The 15,154-nt window shown below is 45.4% G+C and overlaps 1 protein-coding gene across 2 annotated transcripts in view; it reads right to left on the minus strand.

Moving 5' to 3' along the window:
- Nucleotides 1-315: 315 nt before the first annotated feature.
- LOC143981435 (non-receptor tyrosine-protein kinase TNK1-like) overlaps nt 316-15,154 on the minus strand; it is a 28,486-nt gene continuing 13,647 nt past the window's right edge. For both annotated transcript variants that reach the window (XM_077479274.1, XM_077479273.1), the window contains exons 2-12: nt 13,536-13,892; nt 13,300-13,452; nt 11,285-11,562; nt 11,008-11,134; nt 10,538-10,684; nt 8,788-8,879; nt 7,206-7,370; nt 7,054-7,130; nt 6,489-6,889; nt 4,928-5,023; nt 316-2,385 (exon numbers count right to left, since the gene is read on the minus strand). In XM_077479274.1, coding sequence (XP_077335400.1) covers nt 2,263-2,385; nt 4,928-5,023; nt 6,489-6,889; nt 7,054-7,130; nt 7,206-7,370; nt 8,788-8,879; nt 10,538-10,684; nt 11,008-11,134; nt 11,285-11,562; nt 13,300-13,452; nt 13,536-13,892 — 2,016 coding nt within the window. In that variant the 3' untranslated portion in view covers nt 316-2,262. The remainder of the gene's footprint in view (nt 2,386-4,927; nt 5,024-6,488; nt 6,890-7,053; nt 7,131-7,205; nt 7,371-8,787; nt 8,880-10,537; nt 10,685-11,007; nt 11,135-11,284; nt 11,563-13,299; nt 13,453-13,535; nt 13,893-15,154) is intronic.

Below are 15,154 nucleotides of genomic sequence, written 5' to 3' on the forward strand. Positions count from 1 at the left end.
GTTGGACGCAGTATTGGGGTTCCAGTCACTAGGGAAGAAGTCTATGCACACAAGCTCTTTCACTACCAGGGCCTTCTATCGCCTATATCAAGTCACCACCACTTCCTGACCAGCTGGCTGCTTATGCACTCAACAGTAGTATTGTGGTCATTAGCAAAGTCAATGTCTCCTCCTCTAAATAGCTTCACTGAAAGACATCTGCACTACATCTTCTATAACTCATCTTGTCCCTGGTTGTGAAACCCGTTCTGGGCTACAGCAAGCACACATGCACCCCTTTACAGTCATACTAAAGTGACTTCAGACCAGGCAAAGTTATGTAACAACAAAGTTCTTTACTAAAAAGTTGTTAAAATATACAGAATATACAGGCAATTGTTCATAAATCTCTTTCCTACTACAAAGGGCTTCTTCCTGCCCCTCAGATGTTTTCTGGTGCCCCTGCCCTATGAGGTGGTCATACCTCATATAGGTGAGAAAGTCATTTTGGAGTCCATTAGCCCACTTAGCAGTGGCACGGTTCCATATCCCTGGAACCTCCCCCGACTGGGTTCCCACAAGTGGGGGAGGGGTTTCAGAAGAAGAAGCCGTTACATCCTGAAACAGCTCCTCTTCCCTTCCCATCATGGAGCAGAGCTGAACTGAACCCCTACCCTAAAGGCAGCTCCCCTTTTAATGGTTTTCCCTTGCAGAGGGCGGTACCTCCCGAAAAAGCCCGGGAAAACCTAGCCAGCAGTGTTAACCCTTGCTTCTCAGAACGTACCGGCTCTGCAAGGCAACATAACGAAACAGCGCCGTTAACTCATATTACAATATACAGTCTAACACATAAATGCAAACAAAGCAATTAGAACAATAACATATACAAAAATACACATAACACAGTAAGCCCCTCGGAAGCACCTGCTTGCATGCCTTAGTTGAACTGCTGATTCACTGATGTAGAAATTACACTTATTATTATTATGGCCAAATGCCCCGAGACCCCCATATCATTGCCTATTAGAAATGTGTCAATGGCCGGAATTACTACCAGACCCAAATCTCATCTGTTGCATTTATGCCTCGGACTTGGATCTCCTTCCCATTTTATGGTTTCCTAAGTCTTGATCCTTTGTAGATTACAATTTGCCAAGGCCGATGTTAAATTTCCGATGTCATGTCGCCCTACCCCAACCCATCATCACCAGTCCCACCTTTGTAAGAAACTTTGTCCAGCGAATTTCCTGAATTTTTTTACAAAGTAAAACATTGCACCGTACACACCTTACCTTGAGAGAGGAGGACTATGTCCAGAAGGTTTCCCACAATGGTGGCCACCATGAGCCCCAGTCACTGATGGTACAGTCTACGGGTTTGTTGGGCTTCGACTATTCACGATCACCGAGTTGGATATCATTATTGGCATTGCCATCTCAGCACTACGCACTTAGCCCCCACCCACATCCCATCTTATCAGGCCTGGACGAGTTCCCTTTAAATAATCATTTATGGTAAAGTTTAATATAACGTACATTAATATTATCTATCCATACATCAGAAACAAACCAAAACCCCTGGTGGTGGTAAAATAAAATGATAATTATTGTTCAAAATATTTGTTCTCTTCACAGCTCCTCCTACAGGTTCTCAGACTCTTCTTTCTGAAAACGCCAGCTGGGGCTTAGTGTCACGCCAAGCTCAACGTGGCAGTGGCAGTGGCAGTTGATCTTTGTGCAGTAAAACATTCTATGACTGGAATGCCCTCTTTGGTAGCTGACCATCGATGATCCACCAGTGATGTCCTAAAGCAAGAACACCACCAATAAACGTGACACCATTTTGAACACGAGCACATGCCAGTTCCAAGTTGGACACCAGAAAACACAATCTGGTCCTTCTCGATTTTGGACACAGATGATGCAGAGGTAATACATTTAGCATGTTGCTGCCCTATTTTACTAAACGGTTTAGCCAGGGAAATTCCTCCAGTGAAATTTCTCCATTACCGCCACTCGGTTCTGCTGGGACCTCAAAAGTCAATTTATTGGCAGATGGGATGCTGAGAACGTGGTAGGCTCAGAATTCAGAAGAAAAGTCAACCAGTGCATTCAGAAGCTTCTACCATCTCTACCCGGACACCAGTTTAAGACGTCTCTGTGTGTAGAGTAAGAACTGTGATTGAAAATCCAAATATGTAGAGCCATGTTTATCGATACCTCTCTAGGCAATCAAGAATTCTGAATATCTCCGCAAGAAGGGAGGAACCTTCACTCAGTCCCATTAGTGAGGGTTCCTATGTCGCAGGGCATAGTTTAAAGCTGCTTCCTGGTTCCAGTTGACGTTCTCCAGAATGCGGCGGCACTCCTCCTTACTGTACCGACTCATGTTGTACAGATGGACCACCTGAAGAGAGAGAAGAAAGAACTGCATGACAACAGAGCTTTACATTGGGAAATGTGGGTCAATTCTACTGATGTGCTCTTAAGAAGTTTATTGTTACAAAAACTTGATCATGATGCTGCATAAATCAAAAAAACATGAAATAGGCACAGTAAGCCAACTGATCAAAATGCAATGGATGTCTCCTGTGGGGTGTATCCTGAATAAGGAACCAGGGCTTTAAATAATGTTTACACCTCTATTCCCCATGACAGAGTTGACAATTCCCTCCAACTTGTTCTAAAAGTCCCACTGTATTCCTGTATTCGTAATTTAAGATGACTCCAATTTGAATTCTTATGACAACCCCATCTTTTGGCATCCCTACCTCCTGACAACCCCACCTTCTGATCACCCCACCTCCAGACAACCCAACCTTCTGGAAAACCCACCTTCTGACCACCATAACTACTGAAATCCTTCCCTAACAATCCCCACCTTATGATAACCCCACCTTCAGACTTCCCCACTTTCTGACCACCCCACCGTCTGACAATTCCAACCTTCTGACACCCCCACCCTTTGCCCTACCTCCTGACAACCCCATCTTCTTATTCCCCCACCTTCTGACCACTCCACCTTCTGACAATCCCCACCTTCTGACAACCCAACCGTATGACAATCCCTATCTTCTGCCCACCCCACCTTCTGACATCCCCCACCTTCTGACAACCCTACCTCCTGACCACCACACCTTCTGACTAGCCAACTTTTGACCACCCCACCTTCTGAAAATTCCTATCTTCTGACAACTCCACTTTCTGACCACCCCGGCTTCTGATGGTCCTACCTTCTGACCACCCCCTCCTTCTGACCTACCTCCTGGCAACCATACTGTACCTCTTAACCACCTTCTGACGACCCTATTTCCTGACAACCCCACCTTTTGACCACCCAAGCTTCTGATAACCCCACCTTCTGACTACCCATCTTCTGACTACTCCCCTTCTGATCACCCCACCTTCTGACAATCCCTATGTTCTGACCACTCCACCTTTGGCCCACCCCACCTTCTGATGACCCTACCTCCTGACCACCCCATCTTCTAATGACCCTACTTCTGGACCACCCCACCTTCTGACCACCCCACCCTCTGACCACAACACCTTCTGACAACCCTACCTGCTGACATCCTCACCTTCTAAGGACTCTACCTCCTGACAAAACCCACCTTCTGACCATCACACCTTCTAACAACCCAACCTTCTGACCACAACACCTTCTGACAACCCCCACCTTCTGATGACACTACCTCCTGACAACCCCACCTTCTGACCACCCCACCTTCTGACCACCCCACCTTCTGACAATCTTCACCTTTTGACCACCCCACATTCTGACCACCTCCACCTTCTGATGACCCTGCTTTCTGAAATCCCCACCTTCTTACCACCCCACCTTCTGACAACCCTCACCTTCTGATGACCCTACCTCCTGACAATCCCACCTTTTTGACCACCCTACCTTCTGGCAACCCCCACCTTTTGACAACCATACCTCCTGATCACCCCACCTTCTGACAGCCCTACCTCCTGACTCCTCCACCTGCTGATCACCCTACCTTTTGTTTCCCCCACTTTATGATCACCTTACCTTTTTTGGAAAGATTGTCTTCCACCCCTAAATGTGTATTGATACTGCCCTCTAGGAAACTCGTGTTTTTTAAGCTACAATATAGTTGCCTATCTATACAATAACTTCAAAGCATGATTTGATTTTGCTCTGGAATGTCATGATATGAATTACATATTTTTATGAAGATATCACCTGGAAGTTCACTGTGATGGTGCCAAGGGCTCATGCTATCTTGTCTCCAAGCCACACAGTATGGTGAAAGGCTGTAGCAGCCAACAGGCCTTAAAAATAAGTCTCAACACCCAACCCAAATTATCTTTTACAGATTTTCTGCTCTCTTTTGGTATATTTACAATAGTTTCCATTTCTAACCTCATGTTTTGAAAATGCTAGTGCCAGGCTGTTATGCTGACCCATATGCTTTAGTTCTGACTGAGGCATTGATCTGGACCAAGAATACAGATGAAGGATAAAGCCTTCCCTGATCTCCAGGCTTGTTCTAGGTCAGTAATGCAGAACGTATTATAGTCAGCCAGGGAACTAGTCTCCTCAGAAGGTCCTCCATGGCCACCAGGGAATAATTTCTCAAGATTGTACTCAAACCTCCAAACTATTCCGGGCACCGATGGTTCCAATCTTTGGGTACTCAAAATGAGGCTCTTTTAAATAGCACATGTGATATTGTGTAGACATTTGGGTGCTGTTGTGTGCGTTGTGGATCTCCCTCATGTCCCAGATGTTATGGTGCCGGCATCCTGGGCACACTTGACCTCAGTAATTCATACAATGGTTTTATGCCCCATGAAGATGTTCTCACACAGCTACAGTATGTGCCGAGCACCAAGGATGAAGATGAGACATTTGTCGGCGACTCCCAATTTACATTCACCTCTGATATGAGCAGTTTATTGATTTATTAGGAAACTGTCACCTTTAAGTGCTGGACGGCCCGTGTCACGTCTCCTCCGAAGAAACGCAGGGCTTCATGGCACTTCTCTGGTGTCACTCCATGGATCTGATCCTCCACCTGCAGAAAAGTAGACATTATAGACATTATACTGTGTATCCACATCCGCCAGGTTTTCAGTGGTGCCTGTAAAATGCATTGTTTCTGTTAAGGTGTACCCATCATGAAAAGGAACGTGGAGGTTGCAGTTTTGAGTCAGTGGTAAATAAATTCACTTTACTGTTGATCTGATGCCTCCACATATTTCATTGGATGGATTATTTATGGATCTTTCAGCGTAGAAGTAAAGGGGCCGTGTTTGGGGCCCTATAAAGGAATCTACATCCTGATAACGTATTGCCCACAGAGGAACATTTTAGCCAGCCTGACTGTGGATCAGCAAACGTCAACATCAAAAGGGACTATTCCTCTCATTAATATATACGTTGGAAAACCGTTCCTCGCACTGACATCAATGATGGGGCACTATTCCTTTTACTGACACCAATGGTGGTGTACTATTCTTTCCACTCATTCCACACAAATGATGGGGAACTATTCTTCCCACTGATACCAATGATGGGGCACTATTCTTCCCCCTAATACCAATGATAAGGCACTATTCCTCCCACTGACACCAATTATGGGGCACTATTCCTCCCACGAATACCAATGATGGGACACTTTTCCTCCCACTGACACTAATGATGGAGTACTATACTTCCCACTGACACCAATGATGGGGTACTATTCCTCCCACTGACACCAATAATGGTAAACTATTCCTCCCACTGACACCAGTGATGGGGCACTATTCCTTCCACTGATATCAATGACGAGGCACTGTTCTTGCCACTGACACCAATGATGAGGCACTAATCCTTCCACTGACACCAATGATGGGGCACTATTCCTTCCACTGACACCAATGATGGGGCACTATGCCTCCCACTGCCACCAATGACAGGGCACTAGTCCTCTCACTGTTACCAGTGGCACTATTCCTGCCACTGAAGCCAATGTTCGGACAATATTCCTTCTCCTACTGACCACAGGCATAGTTTACTCTCGTTGACCACCAAGACCAGAACATTTGCTTCTCCCACTGACCACAGTCTGGCCCTCCTAAAAATCTGAAGAACAGTAAACTGGCTCTTTGTTCGGGAAGTTTGGAGACTACGGATCCAGATGAAAAAGATCAAAGATGGTGTTGCATCTAAAAAGGAAGCCACAGTCCCTGAAGGCCTACTCCATGTAGATTGGCTGTGGAGAGTAGGAGTGCTCCTCTGCTCCATCTGGCTGTCCTCCTTTCCACAATCTGACACATTTAAGGTCCTAGACACAGAATTTCCAAGTTATGATCCCTTCCTGTCCCTCTCAGTGCCAGACTGAAGACTATGGGGAATCACTGGAGCTTGAGATTGGCAATGGGGCATCAGGAGAAACTAATACAATTTCATTCCCATCAACCAGCTCCCTTGCTACTCTAAACCCAAAATGTTTGAAAAAGTGTTTTAATAGCCTCTAGACCACTCAGTGTCCTTACCTCTCTGATCTTTTTCAGCAGTTCTCCGTGTGTCATCCTCTTGCTGCTTCTTCGAGGTGAACAATCACGTGTCAGTTCAGGGACAATCACAGTTTCTTTAGGACCCAAGTTTGGGTTAGATGGAAATTTATCTTTCTTAAAGCTCATGGACTGACTGTGGCAATTCATGGTGGGCACAGCCAGAAACCCATCCTTGGAGCATGTTGTTTTGTGAGGAGTTGAACGACGGTGATTGTCCACCAAATGCCGTGGGGGCTGGTCACTCAGTTGTCTTGAAAACAGTTTATGGGACGGAGCTGCTATGCAATTCATTTCCAATCTGCAGGGCTTAGATGAGGGCTGGCTATGAGGCTTGTCCTTTATAAGCCATTCAGGGATGTTATCCAGACTTCTAGACATACCTGAGGAGGCAATTCAGATGAATGTGAGAGAAAAGATATGAGAAAAATTGGAGAAACAGACCAAAATGAAACAGAATCAATGGCGAAGCTTGGAAGATGAAAAGGGATGAAAGAAAAGAAGGGGTGAGGTGGGTTAATGCTCGTTACCACATGGAGACACTTACGTCGTTGACGCAGCAATCTCTCGCTAACATGATCATGACCGTATCTTCTTTGATCCTCCTTTGCTATGGCTCTCATCCTGAAAGAAACAAGAACTCATGAGTACGTGAGAAGTACCATTACTTAATTTACTCAGGGGTGGCAAAAGACTTACTCTTTATGTGAGTCATCATTCCTAAGAGATACCTTCTCCAGACTAATGGACAAGTGCAAAGAGTTACAGGCATTGCCGAAGTCCTCTGCATAGATGACAGTGGTGGGTAAAGCTCCAATCTTGAGAGTCCGCGGATCCTGTACTCTCCAGAGCTTAACGTCTAACCTGTGGGAAGAAATTTACTAAGGTCTTATCCAGCAATACAAGGAACATATAAGTACTGGTACAAATGAAAATTAATTTTCTTGGAAAGCAGCATCTGCCTGGGTTGTTTTTCTTATATAGTTGCCACCTGAGAAGCTAAAGCTGGAACAGTCTTGGGCATCTTAAACATGGAGAAGTCCAGGTGTCAGAGAATGCTTTCCAGATGTTCAGTTCTCAGAAATGCACATGCATGCGGAATCATTAGCAGAATAGTGACTAGGCACCCGAAAGCGTGCAGGAATGTGCACTGGAGCGTGTGTACACAGTGCATGCTGGCGCCATATGGGCTATTTAAGGATGGTTCTGCTCATACCTAACTGCTAATTGGTCTTTCAGCTGTTCCCTGCATCCTGCGTTCTTCCCTTGTTGCTGACCAAGCTTGCACCTGACCTGATCTTGGATCCTGCTTCTGATTTGTCACTTAATTCTTGACCCCAGCTCTGTTCCTGACTTTGGCTCTGCTTATGATTTGGTACCTCGCGGCCCACCTGTTGATGACCCTGGCTATTTCTGTGACCACACTTCTATCTCCAATCCTGGCTGTCCTTCCTGCTCGAGTGCTCGCCTGGCTGTACACTGCACCTGCTCTGCACTTCACTGAGAGTTCTTACAAGCTATGCATCCTGAACCTGCAGCACAAGTGGATTGCCCCTTTAATCTCGGCTGGTTTCCTAAACACAGCTACAGTTCCTGCCCAGGTGGTCCACCTTCTTCCCAGGATCTCCTACTCCAGCTGCAAGTTCTCCTATTAACAACTGCTGGTACTCGTGTTCCTCCTGTGCCTTGGTACCCTCTGTTCCACTCTCAGTGGGGCCAGGGCTGGAGATATGAGAGGCCAACCTTGTCATATCAATCTCCTATCAGGTACGTGAGACCAGGCCCCGGATCATATCTTCCAGGTGGCCTGGGAAGAAACCCCACAGGGAAAAGTTGCAACATAAATTGAAACCTAATGCCAATTTTTCTGCTGCCACCATGACCTTCTCTAGATCAAGCACACAGATCATAGATAGTGGACGATAAATGGAAGATAGTGAGCAATGGATGGATAAAGAGTAATCAGCAAGGAAATATTCATTCATTGTAGAAGATGAATGATGACCAGTTATGAATGAATGAATGAATGAATGACTTATATAGCGCTACCTATACGAACTGAATCGCCTCTGGGCGCTTTTTCTTGCCACCGGTGTCCATCTGCAGCTATTTATGCGGTCCTTTAACCTGTAGAGTCCCGACACACTTACAACATTGACATACACATACACATATTATGGCCAATTCTTTTTTTTGAACAGTTATGAACAGTGTATTATGGGAGATGAATGGGGGATTGAGGCAAGTGGACACATCAGTGAACAAATAATAATTTCCTTACCCAGCATTAATGACAGTGACAACATCCCCAGCATCCAAGGAGAGACATGAGGAATTAACTTCCTGTTGAAGCCGTACCTCTAGTGGTTTCAACTGGAAAAGGAAGAAAATGTATATTTAATAAAGAAATATCAAGAGAGGTCATATAATGAGTAAAGAAGGAGTAGTATCAAAGAGCAGCACCAAGGAAATTACAGTAACTGAGACTTTATAGTAAGAAACATCTTACATTATCATGTTTAGGAGAAAGTCTCTTCCCAAAAATCTGAATATCGGGAAAATACTGGTAATAGACTTCCTGAAATTATTATAGTATAAAGGGTAATATTGAGATATATGTACCTTCCAAATTAGAACAAAGAATGAGATTAGAAATATCCCAGACTCGTTTGAGATTGGTTTTACAGAAACATCAAAGATAGATCTCCTGAGTGTGTTTTAGAGAAGACAGACCACCAGGATCCATGAAAGGTATGGAGCAATCACTGCCTAGATGCATTACAGACCAAATTAGATGGCAATATAGGAGATAGATGTCTTAGCCCTTGTACACACAGTTGGAGAATCCGTCGGAATGTGTCCTATCGGACCGTGTTGTCGGATAATCCGACTGTGTGTGGTATGCATCGGACTGATTCCGTCGGAATATCCGTCGGACCCAATTTTCCAACTTGTTGGAAATATTTTCCAACCAACTGGTTCAATCGGACATACTCCGATCATGTGTAGAGAATTTTGATCGGGCCAAGTGCCACGCATGCTCAGATCAAATTCCTACACCAAAGCTATTGGCTACTAGCCTGAATGTAGTCCCATCGTAACGAAATTACGTCATCATCACGTTCTGAATGATCGGATTTTTCGACAACTTAGTCCGACCGTGTGTATGCAACAGTTTCGGACAAGATCCGGCGGACAAAATCCGACGGATTTGGTTGTCGAAATCTCCGACCGTGTGTTCAGGGGCTTACATTCATTTATATAAAATTGGAGGTCAAAGTTGATGACAGACCTCCAAGACCCATGAAAGATAAGAGTAGAGGGCAAAAATGGCAATAGTCTTGTGAATTGGGTGCAGAGTGGCACGCCGGCAGAAAAGAACACACAAAGGATACATTAAATTGACTGTATATTGTAGAACGATTTAACAGATCAGAACTAGGCCCGGCAGGTGAGCACAACCATGGAGGCCACTTAAAGAATCAGTAGCAGTGGTTCTGTAGCTTGAAACAATGTTGATATAATGAGGAGCGGGAATATGGCCTGGCGGTCCAACCCAAAGGTGAGGTGGCATAGTCCTTGCGCTTTCCTTACTCCTCTGGAATCTCTCCCTACACTAACCACTATCAGTTAAGGCACCAAGTCAGGGGTCCAGGGGCTAAAATAAGCTCTCCTGCCGCCCAAGATGGCCGGGGATTTCATGAGGGGCAACAGCGTCCAATCGGACAGCTGTTCCTCTGGTGACTGCAGGAAATCATAGAGGAACCAAGTTCCTTACAACTTCCTTCCCCTTCTGCATTGCCGCTTCGGCCGAGTGCCACCTACATTGGGGACACCTGCCCACAGTCTTCCTAGTCCTTTGCACATTAGGGTAGAGGGCAATATCAGAGATGGATGTCCTGAATCCAAAAAGAGGCTCCTCCTGGATCCATTACAAGGCACTCTAGAGGACAATATTTGAGACAGTCCTATCATAATTAGAAGACAATACGTGAGATAGATCTCTTTGACACAATTATCTGATCACTCACCTCTTGAAGAAGGCTGATGAGAGAGGCAAAATTTGGCCTCTCTTTCGGTATGTACGCCCAACATTTCATCATCACATTGTACAAAGCAGGAGGACAGTCATCGGGGCACTCCAGCCGCTCAGCCTCTCTTTCAATTGCAGCTAAAATCTGATGAAATGGATACAGTTACAAATCTCAGGACAGAGGAAGGTAATTGATTGCCAAACTTTCTAAACAAAGGCTCAGTTTATTGTCCTTCAGACTTTATTAGGGCCAGATTATGTAGGAGTATACAGTGTCCCAGGCTTGGTAATCAGTGGGAGTAAAGGAGAGACCTAGACCTTTCAATGGCAAGGACTAGTCCTAATGCGGTCAGTGAATGGAATTTTGTCTCACTGTTGGTGTCAGTAGGAGGATTAGTGCCCTAAGGGCCAAATGAAGGCAAGCAAAAGAGTACTGGAGAGTATTGCTCTACAGGATCTATACATTACCTGTCTCCCATTCAGGCCAAGCCATGGGTCCTGTCCATAAGTAAACATCTCCCACATGGTGACCCCGAACATCCAGACATCACTTGCGTGCGAAAACGAGCCAAACTTTAAGCTCTCTGGAGCACACCTACCACACAGAGGGAAAATAATGGAGTCATTAGTGGTTAAGACTTTCCAAACATAACCCAACCTTAGATTTGGTTAGCATCTTACTCCTTACAATGAAGGATAGATCCTTCATTCTATGACCTAAAAATGTGCCGGATTCCACCCTTACCATGCAAAGGGTATCTTTCGGTGAGGAGACATGGTGTAATGATCATCATCTGTCGCTAGTATCCTTGTCAATCCAAAATCCCCAATCTTTACCACCTCTTCACTGACCACCAATACATTCCGAGTTGCCAGGTCCCTGTGGATGAAATTATGCTCCTCAAGGTAGCTCATCCCAGAGGCAATCTGGATGGAATATGACCACAGGAGCTGAAGAGAATACACGCCGTTATAGGAGTGCAGATGATCGAGTAAGGATCCGAGAGGTGCCAACTCTGTAACCTGAGACACAGGAAAGAAAGACAAAAGGTCTTTATTTTAATGTTATACATATCCTACCTCCGTAACCAATCCAAAGGTAAGACAGACTCATACAGTATCTCACAGAAGTGAGTAGACCCCTCACATTTTTGTAAATATTCTATAATATCTTTTCATGTGACAACACTGAAGAAGCTTGTATAACAGTGTAAATTTACTGTCCCCTCAAAATAACCCAACACACAGCCATTAATGTCTAAACCACTGGCAACAAAAGTCAGTACACCCCTAAGTGAAAATGTCCAAATTGGGCCCAAAGTGTCAATATTTTGTGTGGCCACCATTATTTTTCAGCACCGCCTTATCCCTCTTGGGCATGGAGGTCACCAGAGCTTCACAGGTTGCCACTGGAGTCCTTTTCCCCTCCTCCATGATGACATCACGGAGCTAGTGGATGTTAGAGACTTTGTGCTCCTCCACCTTCCATTTGAGAATGCCCCAGATGCTCAATGGGGTTTAGGTCTGGAAACATGCTTGGCCAGTCCATCACATTTACCCTCAGATTCCTTAGTAAGGGAGTGGTCTTCTTGGAGGTGTGTTTGGGGTCATTATCATGTTGGAATACTGCCCTGTGGCCCAGTCTCTGAAGGGAGGGGATCATGCTCTGCTTCAGTATGTCACAGTACATGTTGGCATTCATGGTTCCCTCAATGAACTGTAGCTCCCCAGTGCCGGCAGCACTCATGAAGCCCCAGACCATGACAGTCCCACCATCATGCTTGACTGTAGGCAAGACACACTTGTGTTTGTACTCCTTGCCTGGTTGTCACCACACATGCTTGACACCATCTGATCCAAATAAGTTTATCTGGGTCTCATCAGACCACAGGACATGGTTCCCGTAATCCATGTCCTTAGTCTGCTTGTCTTCAGTAAACTGTTTGTGGTCTTTCTTGTGCATCATCTTTAGAAGAGGCTTCCTTCTGGGATGACAGCCATGCAGACCAATTTGATGCAGTGTGCAGCGTATGGTCTGAGCACTGACAGGCTGACTCCCCCCCCCCAACCTCTGCAGCAATGCTGGAAGCATCCATATGTCTTTTTTCCTAAAGACAACCTCTGTATATGACGCTCAGCATGTGCACTAGACTTTTTTGGTGGATCATGGCGAGGCCTGTTCTGAGTGGAACCTGTCCCGTTAAACAACTGTATGGCCTTGACCACCATACTGCAGTTCAGTTTCAGGGTCTTGCCAATCTTCTTATAGCCTAGGCCATCTTTATTTAGAGCAACAATTCTTTTTTTCAGATCCTCAGAGAGTTCTTTGCCGTGAGTAGCCATGTTGAACTTCCAGTGACCAGTATGAGAGAGTGAAAGCGATAACACTAAATTTAACACACCTGCTCCCCATTCACACCTGAGACCTTGTAACTCTAACAAGTCACATAACACCGGGGAGGGAAAATGGCTAATTGTGCCCAATTTGGACATTTTCACTTAGGGGTGTACTCACTTTTGTTGCCAACGGTTTAGACATTAATGGCTGTGTGTTGAGTTACCTTGAGGGGGTTGTCACATGAAAAGATAAAATAAAATATTTACATAACTGTGAGAGGTGTACTCGGTTTGTGAGATACAGTAGCCTTCTTCTGTCTGACCCTGCAGAAGAAGGTGCTCCCTTCTGCCACTTTGCCCTCTTGTGTAGATGACATTTAGTCTCTCCCAGTTACCCCAGTGAGGCAAGTGCCAGTCACTCACCATTTTCATTGGCTGTGTAAGAACAACGCCATAGAGTCGCATAAGATGTGGGTGATCCAGGGCGTACATCGCATTAACCTCCTGCAGGAAATCCTGAAGGACTTCAGGGTTACAGTTGGCATCCGCACGGAGGGCTTTCACAGCAACACTCATCTGCAAAGGTGTAGTAGATGATTGAGACAGAACACGACAGGAGGGCAGAGAAATAAAACAAGATAAAGGAAGGGAATACTCACTGTTTTTCCATTGGGAATCCTCCATTCTCCTCTCCTGACCACCCCAAAGCAACCGCCCCCCAGGCGCTCCGATAGGTTCAGGTCGTGCTCATTGATCAGACACTTCAGAGAGCAGTCACTGTCTCCCTGAGGTAAAATTGGTGAAATTGAGATTAAGGGGGGTATGGAAGCAGGAGATGGGGCAGTGGAAAATGGGGAGATAGGTGACATAGTAGAGGGAGATGTGGAAAGGGAGGATGTGGAAAAGGACAATGACGTAGAAGGTGATAGGAAAGTGGGAGTCAGGGAAGCGGGTGAGGAATTCATTGAGTCTTGATGAAATGGTGTATGGATGTCTTGTCTTCTTGCAACAAACATCTAAAGAAAAAAACAGAAAAGCAGAAAATATTGGAATGTTTAGTCTCTTTTAAGTTGCTTTCAGCTACTACTTTCATAAATTTCACGGTTTGGGTGGAGATGATGCATGGTGTGGATTATGGTGGCCTTCTCCTGAAACACTCTTGTACGAAGTGCTATTCTGCTTCATGTACTGCATATGTTTACTTATGTGATGTTAATTGTTCTGTGTATTCATTTGTTTTGTTTTTTAAATAACATTGGTAGCTCTATGAATGGTTGGATTTGACCACTGGACTGGTAGAGAAGAACAGAGACATTAGTGGAAGGTGTGAGTGAGGATGACCAACAAACACCAATGAGTGATGTTGATAAAAAGTGGTGTAGGTCATGTGGTGTGGTCTTTGTGGTGTGGGCCATGTGGTGGGATCAATTAAGGTGACATCGGTGACCTGGGAGTCCATGGAAGACAGGAACTCTAACTAGGGGCTCAATGGCAAACATTTAGAGAAACAGGAAGTCTAAGCCCTTGTATACACGGTCAGACATTCCAGCGGAAAATGTCCGATCGGACCGTGTTGTTGGATAATCCAACCGTGTGTGGGCTCCATCGGACTGATTCCGTCTGAATGTCCGACGGACAAAGTTTTAGAGCTGGGCTATAAAACTTTCCAACAACATGATCCGATCGGACTTTGTCCAATTGTGTGTAGAGAGTTCCGATCGGACAAAGTGCCACGCATGCTCAGATCAAATTCCTAGACCAAAGCTATTGGCTACTAGCCTGAACGTAGTCCCGTCGTAACGAAATAACGTCATCACGTTACGTACGATCGGATTTTCCGACAACTTTGTCCGACTGTGTGTATGCAACACAAGTTTTGGACAAAATCCACCGGACAAAATCCAACGGATTTTGTTGTCGGAATGTCCAACCGTGTGTATAAGGGCTAACACAAAATTCAGTTCAAACTGGTTGCCCACGCAGGGGTTCTTCTCCAGCTACCATAAATAATAAAGAAATGCTAGCCCACCTAGCTACAGTGCTATTAGCACTGGTCTCCCAGACCATGGGTTCTTTAGGCTCACTTAGCCTTTTATCACAGCACCTTACTGTACAGGCCCACGCTTGGCCTCCATATTTTTCCAGCACCCTTGGTTCTCTCACACTCTTCAGAAACTTAGAATCCCTCCAACCCCCCTGGACTCACTAGTCACCTCAGCTTTTCCAGTCTCCCTGGACCCGTGTAGCTGTCCTGACTTTCCTAGTTCTGTGGGCAAGA

The sequence above is a fragment of the Lithobates pipiens genome, unplaced genomic scaffold, assembly GCF_037356315.1.
Source record: "Lithobates pipiens isolate NorthernLeopardFrog02 unplaced genomic scaffold, aLitPip1_a1.2 Scaffold_157, whole genome shotgun sequence".
Taxonomy (NCBI): Eukaryota; Metazoa; Chordata; class Amphibia; order Anura; family Ranidae; genus Lithobates; species Lithobates pipiens.